Below are 23,093 nucleotides of genomic sequence, written 5' to 3' on the forward strand. Positions count from 1 at the left end.
CACCACATGGAGCCCTCCTTACTGCCAACTACCTCCGTACTTCTGCTGCACTTCTTATAAACCTCTTCCTCCAGACTTTTTGTACTACTTGATATTCTCTGCCTCACTCCTTCTCAAATGACCTACTCTCATTCTGATCTTACCTCCTGCTTGGACACCCCTTGCTGCCTCCCCTTCATCAATCAGTGCCACTCTCTGCCACAGTTTCTCCATCATGATTTCATTCTTCTTGCCATCTCTTTCATGGTTGCCCACTCAGCATTCTCCATTCTCATCTTTCTTTCCTTACCTCTAGGTTATCCCTTGTCCCCTTTCTCCATCCACTATCCTTTTGAATTCTTCAGTACTTGTACATGTGACTGTAAATGCTTCTATTCAGGTCCTCCTATCCCCTTCCTGTCCCTTCCCTTCCTTTTACTAGGCTGTCCTGGTTGTTGTCCTCCTTTGCCACTGTCTTTAGTCTCTCTCTCTCTCTCTATGTATGTGTATATATATATTTTTTTACACCAGATTGACTAGCACTTCTAGCTCCCATATCTTACTCAGTAGCTATGCCATTCTTATGCATTCCACACATACATACTCTGCTATCTAAGATTCCATGTTATAAACTGTTGTCTCACACTTTGAGTACCTTACTAGCCTATCTCCAGTCTCTTTCCCCTCTCCTTTAGCCTGCACTGTTTTCTTCCTCCTGTCTCATTTTTTTATTTTAATTCATTAACTAACTCATTCTTTCAACCTTCAGATTTTCTCAGTGACTTGTTTCTATTGATCTTCCTACCTTCCTTAGCCTCTCTTCTGTTTTCAGATCTTTATTCCTCTAATTCTTGCTAAACTATGACTATGTGTCCAAGGCAGGCATGAGCCTAGAATTGAGCAATATTCTACCTTCTCCAGGGATGATGCCGTGATATGAACAAAAAAAAATGACTTCAATAATTGATTGTTACGGTGTCATTCAAAGGGCTTCAATATTTGTCAGTCTGAGAGGATATGATCAACAGCTCACTCTGTTTCACCAGGGATGGTCTGAATCTGTCCCCTCTAGGGTTTTGATTTTTGGCAAAGACATTGTCCACCACATAGTGCCATTTTTAGGCAATGCCAACCTGATAGACCTACCAAAATAAAGAAACAAGCAAAGGAAAATATGAAGGTGTTATTGATCAATGCTGGGAGCTTGAAAAAGAAACTCCACTCACTACAAGCCCTTCTCATCCTGTAAGACATCGATGTCTATGTAGTGACTGAGACATGGTTTAAAATAGGAGAAATCGCTCCAGCTGAGCTGGCTATAATATTTTCCATACATTTAGACCAGCTGTTGTGCAAGAGGGGAAAAAAGGTGGCAGTGTCTCAATCTACATCCAGCAGTGACTCACATCAAGGCTGGTAAAGCAACATGATGCACTAATGCTTTGTCATGCCCAAATAACCACCAGAAAGGTCCTATACCATATATTAGCTAACTATTAGACTCCCTCTATGACAAAAGAAACCCACAATGCCCATCTACAGGAATTAGAATCACCCAGTATTAAACCAAATACCATTTTCCTAGGTGATCTAAACTATCCAACAAAAGACTGGAAAATCTACAGCACCACTAGTGCAGAAGCACAGAGAAGCCTGGACTTCATCAGTACAAATGCCCTGCAACAATTAGAGTACCCACTAGGGGGAATAACATCTTGGATCTTGTCCTTACTAATATGAGAGTATCTTACACCATCACTTGGGCATCTTTATCACTTGTTATGTCTGACCATAAAGAGTCTCCTCTGAAATATAACTGAAACCAGAGATCACTTCTACACAAAGTATATTTAGAAATTTCTTTAAGACAACCACTTTCTCCTAAGTAATACATTGGCAAGCTTTAAATCCCCCACCAAACCTGGTTAACTCCACTGAATATGCAGAAACGTACACCACCATACTATACTAGCATGTAAACAGCTGCATTGATGCAGCTGTGCTCCATAGAAACAAGTGCAGAACAAACCCCATAAACAAACCCACATGATGGAACCATAATATCAACAAGCTTTATAATAAAAGAAAAATAATTTTGACCATAAGTAAAAAGAACAATTCCTAGAATGTTAGAGCCATTATCATTGAAATAAACAAACAACTCAGGAGCTTAATAAAATCAACCAAAGCCAAATTCGAGGCTAAAGAGGATTCAGTGAGCATACTGGCTGATAAATTTAGTTCAAACTTTACCCCCCTCTTCCTTCCATCTGTTTTTCAAGATATACTTGAAACTGACTCACCTCCAGCTATCACACAAGACCAAGTCTGAAAAGTGCTATCAAAAACTAAAAAAACTGCATCTTTGGGTCCTGACAATATCCCTGGATGCATCTTAAATAACATGAAGCACGATTTAGCCACACCCTAACAACACTATTCAATCTCACCCTCCATACAGGTTTGTACCAAGTGAATGGAGAACAGCTACAGTCATTCCCCTGCATAAAGGAGGACCTTCCATAGACCCAGGAGAACAATTACAGTCCTTCCCCTGCATAAAGGAAGACCTTCCATAGACCCATGCATTTACAGAGCCATAAGTCTGACCAGCGTCATATGCAAAGCCATGGAAAGACTTATCATGGTATTAATCAGTCAGAACATAGGGAATCTCCAAACACTGGACCCATCTCAGTTTGGATTCATCAAGGCAGGTCATGCCTACTCATCCTGGTGGATTTTTTTGAAAAATTCACCAAAGCAATGCATGAAGGAAAAATGGTACACACCACATACCTCAACCTGGCCAAAGCTTTTGTCACAATTCCCTACTCAGGCATAGTAGAAAAGCTAAATAAAGTGGGAGTAAACCCCTAGGTCACCCACTGGACTGCCAGCTGGTTCATGGAAAGGATACACATAATCAAAAAAGGGAAAGTTGCCTCCACAAAGGGACACGTCACCAGTGGAATCCCCCAGGGTTCTGTGCTGGGACCTTTCCTGCTTGGCATCTTTTTTTCCAAAGTAAAAGGCAAGCCCAAAGAGCTCCAGATGACTAAGTTTGCAAATGACTGCAAGCAAGGAGCAGTCATTGAATCCCTAAATGACTTAGTCATCCTGCAGGAAGGTTTACCTTAAATAAATAACTTGTGCCAAAATCATGGACTGAAACTAAATGCAAAAAAATGCATTATTGTATCCTTTGGGAAGTCATCTACCCCAAGGAGCATCCACATTGGCAATACACCCTTAAAAGTTGCCCCAGTTGTTTAGAATTAGGTAATTTATGTGAACAGTGACCTAACTTTTGACCAACATGTGACTATTGTTGTAAGAAAGTCCTTTGATATTGCACAGCTAATAAACAAAGGGATGGTGTCTAGGTCTAGGGATATCATTGCTCCCCCTTAACTCAGCCCTCATTAGGCCAGTCATTAAATATAATGCCCCATTTGGAATGTATATGTACAGACACATGCAACAGGAACACCCACAGAAATACCTTATTAAAAGAATACAAGGCCTTAACAGCATGTCCTACACAGACCAACTCAAAGCCCCATCACTATACTCAGTATCCTACAGACTGCTAAGAAGTGATCTGTGTCTGGCATGCAAGTTATCCTTGGAGCTATTACTGACAAATTTACTGTACATCTGCAGGTCAGACATCTTCAGAAATACTCAGTCTAGGGATCTAAACCTCTTTTGCAACATCAACAGAATGGTTTGGAGAGACAGGTATATTTCTCAGAGGATACCTCTGCTGTGGAATGGAGTCCTCATCCACGTAAAACAAAGTTCACCCCTGTTCTTGTTCAAGCTCAACTTAGATCTATGGATGAAAAATGGAAAATTTACCCCAAGACTGCCCCCTGTACTACTAATGGAGAGATGCAGCTCCTAAATGCTTTAACCTATGCATGGAGCCCCTTAAATTGTGTGTGGTATGATCCCAGTTATTCTCATTAGGAGTTTCATATAATTATTGGACTTGGGATGGGTAAGGCTGTCTATAACCAAGTGATCCCAGTTATTCTCATTAGGAGTTTCATATAATTATTGGACTTGGGGTGGGTAAGGTTGTCTATAACCAAGTGATCCCAGTTATTCTCATTAGGAGTTTCATATAATTATTGGACTTGGGATGGGTAAGGTTGTCTATAACCAAATGGAGGTAATTTCAAGCACAAAAATGGAAACTGGCAAGGCTTAAAATGGCCACAAGGTCAGCTAGCCTACTTACCTGTGAACCTGTGAACTCCTGATATCTTCTGCTCTCTTAGATGTTTGACCCCTTCGCTCTAGAGTGCTTCTTTTTCTGGCACTAACCCACACACTATCTTGTACAACCCTGCCCTACAGTAATCCTCCACTTCTCCCCCTTTTGCCAGAAGTAGTCAGAGATCATCTACTTGAGGAGGGTCATTATTACATACAGCTGCCCAGTCTAGTATGAGCACTTACTATTTGTGTTATGTGTTGCTAGAAAGCACTGGCCTACTCTCCCTGCATGGTCTTGGTGTGGCTCTCTGTAAAAGTGCTCCAAGCAGCCTCACTCTTTTATCATCAGCTTAAAAAACAACTTACATGATAGGCCAAGGTATTAGTATTAATTAGAGATTTTACAAGTAATATGTAGAAAGCAGGACTAATACTATTGGTAGTGGAGTGTTGAAATGAATGAAATTGTGATTACTATCTTTTAGTGATACTATGAGTAAATTATATTAGAGAGAATTCATAGGGAGAAGTGTCAGGATGGATTTCTTCAACAAGACTACAAATTAAAATGGGAAAGCATAGTCATTGAACAAAGGCATTGTTAGAGGCACATGAGTAGGGATGTTGTTAGAACAGAGACATTGTTAGAGACATATGAATAGGGTATTGCAGTGGCGGCTGGTGACTTCAAATCAAAGGGGGGCTGCAGGAGACAGCTGAATGGGTGGGGTCAATGGGAAGGGGTGTGGCCAACTTGAAAGGGGAGGAGCCATGCTCAAAACCACAAAAACTAACTAAATACACTGCCGTGGGTGCCAAACCGTCATTATGAGAGTCCAATCAAGACAAAATGAAGTGTAGAAGAATCAAAATATTTCAATGCATTAGCTGCATGACAGCTTTTTAATATCTAGATGGAAACAAAAAGGTTGTGAGGCATGAAAAAATAAATTACTTTTTTACATACATTAATGGAATGCCAGTCAAAATCAAGTATAAGAAAAACAATCAGCACTCAACTCAAACCACTTCTTGCACAGCAGTTCTAATTATAATTTATATTCAGCTTTATTAAAGTACCAAGTAACATGCTGAAAGTAGAAATCTCTGATGCCCCCACTTGTAAAAATGTTCCTTATCCAAAAAAAGACCTGCTGCCTGACAGCTATCTACTTGTTTCATGGGGAAAACATGATCAAAGTAAAAAATGAAAAGCAAACAAGAAATAAGCTCAAGATACATTGCTTAAAAAGGATTACTGTACAGGTTATGGACCACACGATTGGCATTCTGTTTAGTTTACGGGTAAAGCCTGCAGAGATAACTGGAAGTCTCCAAGTGTAATTAGCTTCTTAAAATAATGTAATCCTGTCCTTTATTACAAATACTATCATATGCATTTCAATACCCAAGGCTTATACATTATCTAGTTAAGTATTCTCTACATGGCAACAACAGAAAGGCTTTCAATGTTGGCAATTCTTTAACAGTATGCTTATTAAAGCTTACTTGCATCTTACAATCTCAGCCAAGCTTACCTGATGGTCATTAAAGTATTGCTACTTAAACACAGAGCAACAGGCACTTTGAGTAATAAGCATAAATCAATAATACAAAAAATATGACAGAAACCAGACTATTCTGCAAAAATCAAGGACAGATGAAAAGCCACTCTAGTACTTGTGTCTACCTTGGATGGAGGGGATACTCTGCACATTTACACTGCATAACTACTCCTTGCCTTGCTTCGACACATCCAGAGTCACTACATGGGGTAGTGGGGTGCAACAAGTATGTCACAATTTGAAATGTCTCTGGCTGACTGTGATAACCCTGACACATTTGTCATACCTCTCAACCTCAGAGCAAGAAATCTGGACAAAGCCATACAAAGAAGTGGGACAAAGGCCCAAAAATAAGGACAATTTTTAAAATATTGTTCTTATAAACTTAGAAAGATAATAGAATAGGTATTGCATTAGTATGAATTTTCTGAATGGTATGAAATCTGAAACTCAAATGTCTGTCATTATTTTCTAACTTCAGTCTTTAATGATTTGTCACTAATTTGCCAAAAAAACACAATTTTATGAAAAATGGACCAAAAATGTGATGTAAAAATATAAAATAGCCACACAATACAGCTGGGAGCCTGTCAAAGAAGGGACACACTAATATTAGTACTGCTAACTTGAGCAGCTGACAAAATAAAATAATCTACATGCATTTCTGAAATAAAAGTAATCTATAACTCTGATTATTACAGTTATTTCTTAATTGTAAACCCTCCATGTTTTCTTCCAAAATTGCTATTTTGCAGAGGGATTATTAGGGGAAGAGCAACATTTTGAGCCAAAATCAGGGACAATTGAGAGGTTTGGCTATGCCTAATTCTATAAAGCAATTTATTTGCATGTACCTCTCAACCTGTTAATACAATAAATCTGGACAAGGCCAAATATATTGGGGGAACATATAAACAGTACTAAAAATTGCTCTTGTATAAATTGAGACAGTTGATAGAACAACAGGTCTTATTTTAGCATGCATTTTTCTGAAGGTTATGAAGTCTGAAACTCAGTGTGTCATTATTTAGTGACTTAATTCTTAAATGATTTGCCAGAAAACCATAAATTTTATGAGGAACAAACCAAAAATAAGAAGCAAAAATCTATTAATTCTTTGAAAATCTGGACAGTTGGGAGGTGTAGTTCAGCTGGGGCTGTCTAAGTTTGCCACCCTTCCCCCTCACAAAATCATGGTTGAATTGAGCCTCCCCCTGCAGCCATTCCAATGATCCATTGCTTGGCTATTTCACTCCATTTACCATAAACACTAATGTGCATACTGATTTACTTCTATGATGATTTGGACTTCATTTGAAAGTTTTATTTTGCATTTTACAGCACAAACACTAAGACATCTGCTAAACAAACTTGGCATTAAAACTTCTCTGCCCTTTAAACTCACATTCATTGAAACAGCATTGAAACCCACATTCAAAGAAAATACATTTTACCAGTGGCAGATAAAGATTAATTCTGGGCTGTTTTCAAATCATAGACCCCTTGCATATGTAACATACATGTGCTCTTTGATATACCTTCCTATTGTTTTGAACATTTTTCCAGTAAACAATGAAACAAAATGCATGCACCAATAATGACAAAACTGCCCAATTCAGAAAGTTTCCATCATAAAAGTCTACTCAAACTTCTACAGTCCACCATTATCAGTAAATATGCACAATTCCACAGTCCACCATTATCAGTAAATATGCACAATCTCTGAAGAAGTAAAAAAGTCATCTAAATAATTCCACATTAAATAAATCTGTAACTAATGAAGTGGTTGCTGCTAGCAAACACCTTTATATTTCATAGTTTCATCGAAAAATAAAGTGTCTGATGCCCGAGGAATAAATTGCCTATATTACATTAAAAACGATAAGCTAGTAATATTGCAATATGAAATGGATGGCAAACTGATAACAGGCTCATAGTTAGCATCTTAACTTTTTCAGTACGGCAGCATTCACCCCTTGTGGGAGTAGAACCAACAACCTTCTGCATCAAAAGCAAGTACACAACCTGTTGTGCTATTAACAATGCAAGCTGACTTAGCATAAGCAGCACTAAACTTCTCTTCCCCTGCAGCTCTCATCTCCTTGTAAAATCTACTCAATACTCAACTGCATCTCAACTTCGCAGCACAAGAAATCTGGAAAAAGCCAAATTTATGGGGGGGGGGGGTCAAAAGGCCAGAAACCAGGGACACAGTAAACATTGCTTGTATAATATTGGAAAGTTGCTAGAATAAAATGCTGTGTTACCACCGTACATTTTACTGCCAAGGCCCCTGTGCAAAAGAGTCAGAGCAACATACCACTATGCCAAAATCACCTGCTTTGTGAAAGAAAAATGCTGTGTTACCACCATACATTTTACTGCCAAGGTCCCTGTGCAGAACAGTCAGAGCAACATACCACTACGCCAAATCAGCTGCTTTGGAAAGAGAGGAAGACTGAAACTTAAATGGCTATCATTTAATGAATTCAGTTCTCATCATACCTGTCAACCTCTTAGCACAAAACACCTGGACAAACCCAGTAATGAGGGAATACAGCCCTCAGACATGTTCAGTGAATTCAGTTCTTGCCATAGTTGTCAACCTTAGCACAAAAAACCTGGACAAAGCCAATAATGGGGTAATACAGTCCCAAAAATAAGGACAAATTTCAAATATTCATCTTATAAACTTAGAAAATTGCTAGAATAAAAGGTTGTGTTACTATGTATTTTCTGAAGAATATGAGGTCTGAAATTCAAATGCCTGTCAATTTTACTTCTGACGGAACAAAAACAATTTTCAGCAGAGGCCCAGGGAGAAATACTGCAGACACATGTCTTTGTAAAATGGCAGGATACCAGAGCAAATCCACACAAACACAGGGATGAGATGCAGACTCCGCACAGAAGGCACCCCAGCTAAGAATCAAACTAGAAAACTTATAGCTGTGAAGCAACAATGCTACCACTGCACCATCAAATATACAAGGAATTAAACATTCAGAAACCTGAAGTCTGAAATTCAAATGTCTGTCAATTTTATTTAACATTTGTTAATCAGGACAATCTGACTTGGAACAAAAAAACAATTTTCAGCAGAGGGCCAGGAAGAAATAATGCAGACATGTCTTTATAACATGGGAGGACACAAGCAAACCCACACAAACACAGGGAGAAGATGCAGACCCCACACAGAAGGCACCCCAGCCAAGAATCAAACCCAAGAACCTGCAGCTGTAAAGCTACAATGCTACCACTGCACCATCAAATATCAAGCATTGCAATATTTAGAAACCAAAGATATTATGAGGAACAGATCAGATCAAATATGAGGCAAAAATCCACAATTTTTATACAAATGGTGGTGGGTAGGGAATTCAGGTCCTTAACACCTGCATACAAGGTACAGGGTTCAAGCCTGAGTATCTCTACCCACCACCATTTGTTCTCTCTAGCCACCAGTATATAGTAACTGGGGCATTTTACACACACCTTTACAACCAGTTGTAATACTGTGCACCTTAGATAAAATAATGGGCCAGAAATTATCTCAACTTTCTGCTGTGATCCATTATATCTGACTGGCAGAAACATAATAGCTGTATTGCCCTTTGACAAATACTGTCACCACAACAAACCATATCAGTCACCAATGAGAAGTGACAATCATCTCATGTGGTTCCCAAAAGTAGTGAAATAGCCAAAGTAATCCACCTGACATGCCACTACTGGGCATAAATAAGAGCCACAGTAGTCTTCTTCATTTGCAACATAGGGCACAACACACCCCATGATGACTTCCGTAAAAAATAAAAAAAAAGATATAAGTGTATGATGCTGTGGGAAATGTGTACCGTTACCACTGCCCGCAGCTCTTCTAGATTCCTTCCAGAAAAAAATGACAAAAAAAAAAAAGTCACCTCAAATGTACCCCCAACCAAGCTACAACAATAATCACTGCATCATTCTAGCAGTCCTTTGCTTTCATCCACTGACTGTTTTCCCAAACAGATAACCACTTCTGGTGATTGCTTGTATTTACCAAAAGTGATTAAAAACAAGAATTCATAGCAATGGTAGATCACGTAGATGGGGCAGGTTAATCACTGTATTTTGCCCTTAACACACGACTCACCAAAAAAGAACTGCAGCCACAGCTCTCAACCACTTAGCACAGCAACCAGGGAAAAAAAGACAACAATTAAGGGGGCAAAGATCCATCATCTGTGACAAATTTGAAATATTCTTCCTCTGTTATGTAGTTAGTTATCAGAACAAGTTTTACATTAGAAGCCATTTTTCTGAAGAACATGAACTCTGTATCTCAAAAGTCTGTCATAATTAAGAGCAGCATACCGCCTGTGACAACCATATAGTGGAATTCACTGCAACTCCCTCTGCTCTGTCAACTTCTTAGCCCCAAAATTAAGAACAGATCTTAAATGCTTCTCTTATATGCTTAGAAAGTTACTAGAATAAAAATGCTTTGGATTAGTAAGCATTATATGAAGGATACAATGTCTGAAACCCGTATACCTGTCATCATTTAATGACTATACATACCAACACCAAGAAAAAAACTCTCTGTACTCTTCTACTACTTATTCTTCAGCTGCTAACACCCAGCACAGCTATTAGCTAATGAAATATAGGCCGCCAAAAAATAGAAATCAAGATCAAGAATTCACTTGACTCACGAGTCAGTTCACAACCGAAACTGGCTGCAACTGTTTGCTTCTTGCTCTTTTCCCAGCACATAAAGCCCAGGAAGAGAGCGACAACCAATCAGCAGCCATTTAGCCCAAGCACATCATGTACATGTCTGCGGACGTGGCAGTCTGAACCCCTTCCAATTCTATGCGGTTCCAAACTGCATAGACTGCTGGGCATCACACTGATGCCTTAATTTGCTCTCCGGACTGCAGCAGAAACAAAGAGAAAAAAAAAGTCTTTATTTAAAACCGCCGCAACCTGAAGTGGTCAAAGTGCGCATGCACGTACTCGCCGAGGCAGGAACTTGAAAGATGAGTAACTAAGTCAACTGAACTGTCTGAGACAGTAAAAAAAATAAATAAACTAAAAAGTACTTTTTTCTTTTTTTTGCTAAGGGGGCTGCAGTCCGGCAGTCTGATGCCACGAGCCGCCCCTGGGGTATTGTTAAACATGCAATACCATCACTTTCCTCTATGATACTATAACCACATTCTGTTGAATAGGGCATTGTTAGGCATGCGATACCATCGCCTTGCTCTATGATACTATGACCACATTCTGTTGAATAGGGCATTGTTAGGCATGAGATACCATCACCTTCCTCTATGATACAATGACCACATTCTGTTGAATAGGGCATTGTTAGGCATGCGATACCATCGCCTTGCTCTATGATATTATGACCACATTCTATTGAATAGGGTAATGTTAGGTGTGCGATACCATCGCCTTGCTCTATGATACTATAACCACATTCTGTTGAATAGGGCATTGTTAGGCATGCGATACCATCGCCTTGCTCTATGATACTATGACCACATTCTGTTGAATAGGGCATTGTTAGGCATGCGATACCATCACCTTCCTCTATGATACTATGACCACATTCTGTTGAATAGGGCATTGTTAGGCATGCGATACCATCGCCTTGCTCTATGATATTATGACCACATTCTGTTGAATAGGGTAATGTTAGGTGTGCGATACCATCGCCTTGCTCTATGATACTATGACCACATTCTGTTGAATAGGGTATTGTTAGGCACCTGAAGACAAAGAAATGCAGCCATTTCTCATTATGAAGCACATTAACAGGCATGGCAAACAGTATTAGTCAGGTGACTATATAGCTCTGTCTACAATGTACGTGGTCAGAGACAAGAAACTTTCCAGAATAGTAGAAGGATTTGAGTTGTCATTTAGGACAGAGGTAAAGGTTATCAGATGATGTAACAATCAGCTAATTGAAAAGTAACCATCTCATCTGTGACTCATCTATTTTCATTTTTCTTCTACATTAGACTTTTTGATTTTCAATTTGTTTAAGACAACACAACTTGACATCTGGGACATTTCAGTTTACTTTTTTCTCCGTATGTGTTAATTTTCTTTAATGCAAAAGAAAATAAGGGGGAAAAACAGGTAATAATATGCAATTATACTGTTGTTAAAAGCCAATATTTTCACAACACTAACACATTGCTTAGATAGCATCAATGTATTATTTCAAATTCTGCAATACACAAGCCCAGAAAAAAATGACAATTGTATTCTTTATGCATTTTTGCATAATACTTTGAAGTTGTTTGATATTTTCTGTATAAATTTTAAAAGGCATTTTCTGGGTATTTCAGTACATGTAAGTATAAACATATGTATAGGTATTAGACATGAGATGTTACGCATATACATACACACACTCCCACACCCTCACTTTGACACAATCACAGAACTGTTGAATGATTGTACTGTGAGGTGTGATAATGACAACTTGAAGTGTACAGCCTGATACAGATATTTTTTTTTGCTTTAAACAAATGCGGTCTTTATACAACACTTCTTAATGCTAAAGATTTCATGAAAGAATTTTGTGTGATCAGGCAATGACCTGCACAATCTTATGTCTTTTTATGAAGTTTAAACACAGTATTTAATTACACGGTTATATCATTATTATTAGGGATAGCTACAAAGTGTAATAAAGGTCAGGACATGTTTAGGATATGTTTTCTTAGGCTTACAGACATCAGAGAAGAACATTGTTCAGTAAAAGGATTTATAATATTCATCTGCAGTACGGTGAAGAGTAAGTAATTATGAATACCAAAAAGTATATCACAATATTTTGCCTATTCCCGGAAAGGCAATGAATAGAAGGACATGTTATTGTATTAAACAAAGGGCCCCTGAATATTTACGTAATGGACATTAGTTTTGACTTTATTTGCTGCATGACCGCTGAACACAAAACTGAGAAGAGAATGTATGTGGAAAGTCTGGAAGTATAATAGTACATTTGTTGTAGTTCTATTTTACTAAAAGGTTCAGATTGTGCAGCAACAGTCAATATTTTTTTCTATTTTTTTGGTAATACTACAAACTTTAGAAAACAAAATTTCTATTGATAAAGACATTACTGTTCTGATTTACAACCTATCTTGAAAGAGGTAAGTATACATACCCCAGAATTCATTAAAGGGCCGAAAAAGGCTCTACTCCCATGATGTGATATTTTGCAGTTCAGAAACATATTAGCCATGATGAGGAAAGACATCATTACCAACTAATTTGCATGTCTCTGAATTGCAGTTACTACCACAGCAATGTGCAGATAAATTTCTGATCTGTACATTGCAGTAGTAAATCACTGCTCAAGTAGGCATTGACAATCCACCCAGTCACTCACACACACACACACACACACACACACACACACACACACACACACACACACACACACACGCATACACAAAACACAAAGACACACACTCCAGTCTCCATACCTGTCTGCCCTCCAGTTCCCACCACTACCATTTCCTGTAATAACACAAGTGCCATTTCAGCCCATGTCTAAGTATGCTCTGGTGCCTAGTGTCTCTGTCCTACCTTTCGATCATGTAATCGTTTACATGCTGTTATGGCACATTTGTGGACTCCCTGGTATCTAATGTTTCCCCCACCCTGTCACCATACTGCTGTACATGTCATTATCACACTTAAGCATAGAAATCCCTAGAGCCTAGTGCTTCCCAACCCCATTTCCCATCTTGAAGTCAGTGCCGTTATGGCACTCAGTGCAATCCTGGTGCCTAGTGATGCCCCTTACACTATGATACCCATGATGATTTTGGGTCATAACTGTTGAGTTATCCCTGGTATCTAATAATTCCCACCCCTGATTCCCATGATGATATTGCAGCCATTATGGCATTTAAAGGTAGAGTAGTCTGGTGTCCAGTGGTTTCCTTCAATGCCTGTATCATGGTTGTGTTATAAGCTGAACATGACCTTTTGGCTGTGTTCACTAATGCAGCATGGTGGAGCCAGCAATGATGAACCACAAGGCCAAGCAACTTCTTGAATCACTTGGTATGTAGATGCCTTCCCAGAGGCTGTTCCCAGGAAGAAAGCACATGGCTAATTAGCATCTGACTCTCCCCCCAGACTGCCTCATTAGCATTCAACATGGTATCAGAGCCAGCCCTATGCAGTGCTACACATTTTCTTGCTAGTGCACCCTACAGTACTATGTTAGGGCTGTTACTGAATACCAAAAGGTTACCACAAGTACATGGAGGTATACAAATCACAGTACCTTCATGATTTCCCCCCATAATGTTACAGGATCTGATGCTATTGCTTATTGATTATTATAAAAACTTGAAGCAGTTGCAGCTAAGAATATCGAGAAACAATGGCAGCTAAAAATATTAAGCAAAGTGTTCACAGAGTAGTATTCTGGGAAGGAGAAGGTACCTCTGACATTACATGAAGGAGCAATAAAATTCACACAGAAAATGGAAACCTAGGAAATGTGAGGCCTATATCACTGGTAAAATGTGATTATGCCCCACTACAAAAAACAATGTTCTCCGTTTTTTTGTTTTATTTTCAACAGGTTGCTGATTTACCAGTTGTGTATAATAAGTTCCTTTTCAATATAGTGAATTTTTGATATATGGATATACATCCATTTAGATTACGTATAAATACATGTACATACACACACACACACACACACACACACACACACACACACACACACACACACACACACACACACAAGACCAATAAAAATATACAGCTACAAATACATGACCAAATCATGCCAAAGAAGCTGAAAAGTAAGACATACAAAATAGTGGTAAGATCAGTACTAATGTATGGTACAGAAATGCGAGCAGCAAAGGCAGAGCAGATGAGAAAGCTACAGGTGATAGGAATGAAATGCCTGAGAAGGGTGGTGGGATGCACACTGTGAGACAGATGAAGAAATCAGGGCATAAAAGAAAAAGCCAAAGGAGCTCCAGCTGCAGAAAAGATCAAAGAGAACAGATTCTGGTGGTTTAGGTATATGTGCAAAAAAGCAGAAGATAATCTGGTAAAGAAGGTCTGGGGCAGACAGGAAGAAGGTAAGAGGGAATAAGGGCATCCCTAGAGTGTGTGAGAGAAGATCTGGGTCAGTCAGGCATGAGTGTCAAAGAAGGCAGGAGTGTGGCATTGAATTAAGAGAGATGGTGACAGTTAACACGACACCCCAACCCCATGTGGAAAAATGGGAAAAAGGGGATGGTGATGATGATGATGATTGATGATGAGCTACAGATACAGTTTATAGATCTCTCTAATGGTGTATTGCAGCCTTTGCAGACAAATCAATAGTGGCTTCCCACACATTTCATGTAAGATTTCATTCCACACATCAAAAGAAAATTTTGACACACCAATATTCCTGATGGCTTCAGCTCATGATAAGTTGGAACACATGACATTGCTCTGTAATTTCTCTGTAATGCTTGGCAGATTTGCATTTGTGATTGGTGAGCTGAAATAAAAAGTACTGAAAGTGACTGCAAACTCAAAATACTAGAAAAATCTAGATAGGGTATCGTATAAGGCATCGCTGTGCTTTCCTGCAATCCATTGTCAGTTTTATAGAAGTAATACAATGGCTGCATATTTGTAAGCTTTGTTTTAGACCTTTGCAGGGTAACCAGCTAGCAATCAAACATATCATGCACCTTTTCAGCTTAAGCAACAAACAAATCCCTGTGGAAAACAGTGCTGACAAGCACTAAACACTGCAATACATGGGAAGGGTTTTGTATATGGAATTCTTTCTGAGTGAGAGGTATAAAAGCAACTGACCGCCACTGCTTCCTCACACACAGAGGTACCACAAAGCAGTATTTGTCCACATACCAAAATGGGAAAGGTAACACAACTTTCAGGCAATAACAATTTGTACTTTACTAAACTATAAAAATCCATAGTTAAAATAAGAACTGTTTTAAGCAAGCATTATTGTAACATAACATATCATATGGCTAACAGATGGATTTTTTTAAGTACTGCTTTTTCCCTTACGTAGCCTAGCTTCGAAAACTAGATAACTACCAACAAAAAGCAAAATGCAGGAAAAAACAAAAGTTTCTTTAGAAGGCAGACGTGATGTTATGCCTTGGGATGGAATGTCCTGGATATAGTTTGTAGTAAAACAAAATGGATGTAATAAAAGCAGCATACAAATCCAGGTATATTTACTATTGTATCTCTGAGCTTAAGCTTCATTTAAGACAGTATAAGTGGAGGGGAGCAGCATGAAATGATATGACCCTTTATAATTAACATCACTTGCTTTATATGACATTCTATGTGCCCCATGTAAAACACAACATTTCAAAAAGGTACTTACTGCATGCAAGTTAATTAGTACAATGAGGCTGTAATGCCAAGGAAGACAGGAAAATACAGTTATCGCCCTCCTTATGAGGCAGAAATGAAGTAAGGAGTGAGTAGAAGAAACAGACCCTTGGTGAATGAACACAAGATGTGCAGTCATTATGTGAGAGCAGTAAGGCAATGGGCAAAGGAGGCTGTGCATTTGGAATGCAAGAAGTCGGGGGAAAATGAAAGTATAACAAAAAGAAGAGGGGATAAGGGTCCCTCAGGAAGCATCAGGAAGTAAGGGACTAAGAGATGGAGAACAATGGGTGACATTATTCACACCCTGAAAAATGTCGCCCAGACATGAGACTCATCAGTGAGGAGGATACACTCATGTTAGTTGCAATAGTGGTTCCACTGTAGTGGCACTCATATGTATTCCAGTAGTGGAATAGAAGCAGGGATGGCAAGTTGGGACAAGGTATCTGGAGTGTGTGTGGGGGGTGGGGGGGTTGTTGTATGGAAAAGAAATGAATCAAACTTGAAAATGCATGAATACTGAGACTAAATCAAAGGCCCTGGAATGTGGCTGTTGCCATGGAGACAGCAGCAGCAGATGTTTTCTATACTCTGGTTATATAATGTATTCCTTTGTGATACCAGAAAAGGGCGAGGAACATCAAAAGATGGAAGTAATGTGAAGGTCATGTTAGTTGCAAATATCAATATGCTTCCTGTGAGACTGTGGGCGACTTGGTTTGAGGAAGCAGTAAACAGACTCAGGAATGGCATGCTATCCCAGAACTTATGCTGACATACATTACATTTCAGATATTACAACAGACATTCTTCTTGGTACTAGCAAGCAGGGTACAATTGGATTTAATGCTGAGACAACAACAGATGTAGAACTGATAAGACCGCTGAGCCCAGCTTTTAAGCAAATATCTGAATAAACTTATTCTGTAGTGTATAAAGAAACAGATATATTACTTAAATAGCAAACAATGGACTATTTTGTGTTCACCAGATTAAAAATATGGAATTATATGGGAGAAAAGGAAAGCTAGTGAAAGCCAAATTATTTATTTAACTGAATTTTCCAGGGAGTTTTACTCCTAGGTAGATGCCAGCAAGAATTTCAATGATGCACCACAAGACAAGGATCATTAAATTAAGTTAAAGCATACAAGAAAAGGCTCAGAAGTTGGTTAATAAGTAAACGATGCCACATGATGATATGTAATTAGAGAGAAATAAGGAGAATATTGTTGTTTAATACTGACATAATAAGTAACACAGGAAAACTGAAAGCAAGGGATGAATTACTCTAGATGGTGAACATGTCTGCATTAAGCTGGGCACCCAGGATGGAGTAGAAGGAATTTTGTCATCATCAGCAAACTCAGGTTCTCTACAATGCTGGAGCGGGGGGTTCATCACCTACAACTATAACAATATGCATCAAAGGCATGGAAACTCAGTGCCTGAGGGCCTGATTACTTACTATGCAAATGCTGGACCTTTTGTTATAATATATTATGCCCTCTGGGAGAGTGAACCATGTGATACAGCAGTTTGAAATGTATGCATCTCATGAGGAAATATTCAGAGACAATTCCAGCAGGAACTCTCAAAGAGGGTCACTGGCATTGTATTTACTTCTAAACACCATGCATATGGACAAAGATAGTGTTGTAGAATCAGTTCATGATATGAGGGAAAGAGTGCTTAAGGACCACAGAGTGAGAAGAAGATAGAGTAAGGATTCTGTCACTAAGGAAGAGAAGCACCAGGATAAAAGCACAGATCATGTGGCATGATGTTGAGAAACGAGTGTCAGAAAACTTGACTGCACAGAAAGAGTGGTTGAGCCCTGACTTGGTCTGCTGGAGATATAGTGGACAGATGTAGGAAAATATAATGCAGTCATGTTGCAAAGAACTTATTCATAAAAGGCAGACCAGAGGCAAAAGATATAATGACTAGATGGGTCACTGGATACTTTTTAAGCTATATATTTTGTGCATCTTTGCATATAATGCATGATACTTAAAAAATCAGCATACTATTCTATTAAAACATTAAGGGAGCTGGTTTGCGATACCATGGACTTAATATGTTTGGGAACTACTTGTGAGCATGAATCCCCATCCAGATATAATGTAGACATATCTAGGCTGGACTGGGGCTATGCCCCTTATATTCCACACGCAACATGGATTTGTGTTTTTGCATGGAGTTATAGCGCCATGTAGCTATCATGTAATAAGGATTTTTTTTACACTGGGAATATGTCTCCAGGTAACTCACATGTAATGGACCTCAGCTTTCACACAGGGCCTATTAAGTAGTTAACATGTAATGAATGTAATCAGGCTGCATTTTATCATCCTTTATGAATTAGATCAGATAAGGACTGATAGGACAGTTAGTTTGTATGAGCATGTTAATGCCTTTTTAAGATTTGCTGCCACAGTTGCTTGATTTGCTACTCTCCAGGTAGCTAAAATAATTCTCAGGGTTGCACTCAATACCAGGTAGAATACTGGAACCAATAAATGTCAGTTTAGAGTTTATAAACTTTATTGTGTATGTATATATATATATATATATATATATATATATATATATATATATATATATATATATAAAATTCTTGAATTTCTTTTCTTTTCTCTCTCTCTCTCTCTCCCCATGCAATGTTTGCTCTGAAGAATTATTTGATTCCTTAGTTCTACATTACATTGTAGATCTTCAAATTCTGATTGACCCACTCATCCATACTGTATGCATGCCTGAATTTATAAACAAACAAAACAAAAAAAAACAATGTGTTCTGTATATAAAATGCAATTCTAGATCAATGCCACTTTTAAATGTGGAACTCTTTATAGAGATTCCTGAACTGCTAATCAGAGAATTGTTTGGTAAACAGCCTGCTGAAAACAGACCGTCAATGGTATATCCAAGAGAAAAAATATTATGACACTAAAATTTCTAAAAGTGATGGTGCATTTATGCTGAGGATGGATTTCATTTGCAGTCCTGAGGACACAAGGTTTCTGAATGCATTCAGGTATGAGAGGGTTGACCAGGTTAGGAGAATGGGAAGAGATAGGGTAACAATGAAATGGAATCAATCTCTTGCCCTGTGGTGGAAAGAGCTGAAATAGTGTTTGTCTCTAACCTCTGGTGGACATTAGAAGCAGACACATGCAAGGAGGTGGATAAGGGAGACATAATTACTGTGAACTTTGACATTAGCACATTTCTATTTCTTCATAAGAGACAGACCCCTACTGTGTATAACGTTTGTGACTCTCAAAGTATTTAGTGGGTATTCAGTCTGTCAAAACACTCTTGGCATATTTGATATAAAAAGGACTGATTCCATGTAGAGATTAAATGGAGTGTTGACAACTGCAGCCAATCGTTGTGTGAAGAGGCGTCACCTTTCATAGACAGAGCTCACTAACAGGTGTCACCTTTCATAAACAGAGCTCAGTAACAGTGTAAACCGATGTATAAACTGCTAGCTAAAGGGCAACAAAACACAACAATGAAGCTAAAAATATTTCTGTTACATTTTTCAAATATTATTCTTAGGAAAGATCTTTACATCCATTCATGCAGAACTGTTGTTCCACAAATATCTGTCCTCACTGTTATGTAGACACCTATTACATTGCAGTATATCCTCTGGCTACACCAGATATATGCTGTTTAATACAGAAGTCGGAACCACCTAAGCAATTGATGAAAAGATGATGCACAAGTTTACTAGCTGCTCTGCCTAACACTGAAAAGACAATAATAAAAAGCAATTCATTTCATGTAACATACTTAGTTAATTCATAAATAGTAAATACTAATAATAATAACAACAACAATAATGAAAAATCGGGTTTAGTTATAGGTGACAGTCAGGTTAATATGGCCATGATAGTCATTTAGCCATTTCTTTTTATAAATTTAGCAATTTAGCTAAAGGGATAACAAATGTGAGTACTATAGGAGTTACTCAGGCACCTGTTTTAACAAGTCTGATTGGTACTACATCCTGAAATTCCACCAGTAAATTTTAACAAATGAAGCATCGAGGAAGGGAGAAAAATACAGTACAACTATAGCTCCTGGGAAGGCTCACAGAGATTTCACTTATTACTATATAACTTTATCTGTCAAAATGTATTCTTCAAGATAAAAGGTGATGGTTGTTTTGATATAGCCTTTGCTCTGAAACACAGGTGAGATACATACTAGGGAAAGATGTAGAATACTGTCTATATGTATCTGTATCTGAGTGGTCACATGCTCAAGTGAGAGCAATGCCATGTGACATCATTTATTTATTTCACATTTGTTAAGCAAGTAAGTAAACCAGTCCTACACCATTTTCTGTCACAATCCAGTCCATAGGTAAATATAATTGTAATTACAAGCAATAAGTCAAAAAACACAAAGAATTTGCAATGTACAAGCTAATGTTGTGTCTTTCGGCTTATCCCAGTTAGGGGTCGCCACAGCGGAACTCCGGTCCGCTAATGTTTGGTAGTGGATTTTTATGTGCCGAGTTACCAGCCCTGATGCACAACCTTCAACGAAGGCATGCCCATTCACGTATGCCTCCACAAAGAAGACACTCTAGCTGAGAATCGAACGGGACAATGTCTTGCTGTGAGGCGACAATGCTACCGCAGATGAGGAATGTAAGATGAGAAAGCAAAAAAAGAGAAAACAGAATGCAGAAAAAAGAAAAGTTACTCTGGAAAGCAGGATATGAATCATGATGTGATCATAATGTACAGCAGTCAGTATGTTCCCAGAAGAGTGTATTAAATATGTATATATATATATATATATATATATATATATATATATATATATATATATATATATATTTACAGAGCCATAGCAACACTATCTAGTTCCAATGCTGTTCCATGATCTGGCAAAAAAAGGACCTCTGTCCTGGGCCAAAAAAAACAAAGACTTCTGCTTGATACAGTAGCAAACCATTGGCTACAAATGTACAGTTACTATACAGCCCCAAAGCACTTCAATTCTGATCACAATTACAGTATCAGCATTCATTTCTGAATGCCTTTACTGCAATAAAGTTCCATTTCAGCAACTGCTGATCACACCTCCTAACACCTTGCACATGGGGAGGCTGCCCCCTTTGCCCCACCATAGCTATGCTTCTGCATATTTGTACACTTAAGAAATGTAATTGACCAAAGCAATTGGATGAATAAAGGTCTAGAAATGTGTTGATGTGGATGTGTTTATATAGTCTTTACATCTGAAGCAATTGGATTTATTTTATTTTGTTAAGTGAGTTTTTATTTTTTTCCTATAGTCAGAGAGGCTGTTTAACATTATGTTGTTCCAAACCTCCAAACTCAGCTTATAGAAGGCCTTTTCAGAAGAAACTAACAAGAAGTTGGGCTGGTATAAATGGGGAGAATGTGATTTTGAAAATAATGATTTGCATTGCAAGTCCTAAGTAGATTTTTAAGAGGGAGACAGTAGTTCTCATTCAGGGGTTGAGCAGGGAAGAAGCTGAAGAGTAGTGCTGTGCTAATCTGACACAGCACATCTGCAGAGCCAGGAGTGCAGTTTAAAGATGAGGTTATTGAGATGTTAGATAGCTCTAGTACTAACAGTGTAGCAACTGCTTTTTTTTTTGATAATAGTATAATCATGCTCAGTATGAGGTGAAAGTTTTTTTTTGCAAAATTACAATATGCCTAATAAATGTTTCCAAATAATTATGCAGCACACTAAACTGACTAGTTCTCTTTCTCACAGATCATCTTCTATGAGGACCGGGACTTCCAGGGTCATCACTATGAGTGCTACAGTGACTGTGGCAATCTGCAGTCTTACGTCAGTCGCTGTAATTCCATCCGGATCGACAGTGGGTGCTGGATAATCTATGAGCATCCCAATTACACAGGGTATCAGTACTTCCTGACCAAGGGAGAGTACCGTGATTATCAAAGTTGGATGGGTTTTAATGAGAAAGTCAGGTCTTGCCGCATGATTCCTACAGTAAGTACTCTACCCGTGATTGTAAAGTGTTTTTTGTCAATGATGTTTTAAAAATGTTGAGATTTCAAAAAAAATGAATGCATAGCATTTTTCCAAAATTCTGGATTAATGCTGCTTCAACTGACTGTGCATGTTCTGTAGATTTGTTTTCTCTATTTTTTATTGTTTTTGTTTAATGGGAAAGTCCAATTGGACACTGGACCCATTTTCAGAGGAGGGCCAATGAGAAAGGGTCCAATGTGCAAACAACAGTAATAGGCAAAGAGACACTAATATTTGAAAAGCAATAATATACAGTAGTCTGTACAACATTTTTCAAATAGGGAGAACTGCATTTCCAGTTTGATAAAGTATTCAGACAGCCACATTGTTGCCATTTTCAACAGAAACCAATATGTCATACAAGAGGTATAGTGCTGAGATTGATAGACTTGAGAAATAGACGACAAGCGTAGTAGGGTAGTTAATGGTGAACAGTATAACAAAAAGGGTGGCAGTACAGGTAGGAGGAGGATATGGAGGGGGTTGAGCAGAGATGAGATTGAAGAGGAATGTTGTGCTAATCTGGTGCAGCACATTTGCTGAGCCAGAAGAGGAGTAAATGAGACTTTAGCTGTAGTTTGAGTGACATTAGCTAGCAACTTGGTTATATTATTAGAGGGATGGAGTTCCATGTTTCCTACACTTGATGGGAGAAGAGGAAAGAGCCTGCAGGCTTATTATGTTTTGATATATGTAGAGGGCCTTTGTCACAGGACTGCAAGCTTTTGGGTGGGTTGTATGGTTGAACAAGATTGGCTAGAGATGGACAGTTGTTTGATTTGGTCATTAGATTGTGGAGAATAGGGAGTTGGGAATATACAAGTTGGTGAGGTAGTT

The 23,093-nt window shown here is 38.4% G+C and overlaps 1 protein-coding gene across 1 annotated transcript in view; it reads left to right on the plus strand.

Moving 5' to 3' along the window:
- LOC122793695 (gamma-crystallin M2-like) overlaps positions 1-23,093 on the plus strand; it is a 63,879-nt gene that overhangs the window by 23,492 nt on the left and 17,294 nt on the right. Inside the window, exon 2 of the mRNA XM_044061914.1 lies at positions 21,972-22,229. Within this exon, the coding sequence (XP_043917849.1) occupies positions 21,972-22,229 (258 nt within the window). The remainder of the gene's footprint in view (positions 1-21,971; positions 22,230-23,093) is intronic.

Source organism: Protopterus annectens, chromosome 2.part0, assembly GCF_019279795.1.
Source record: "Protopterus annectens isolate FY-2018-M chromosome 2.part0, PAN1.0, whole genome shotgun sequence".
Taxonomy (NCBI): Eukaryota; Metazoa; Chordata; order Ceratodontiformes; family Protopteridae; genus Protopterus; species Protopterus annectens.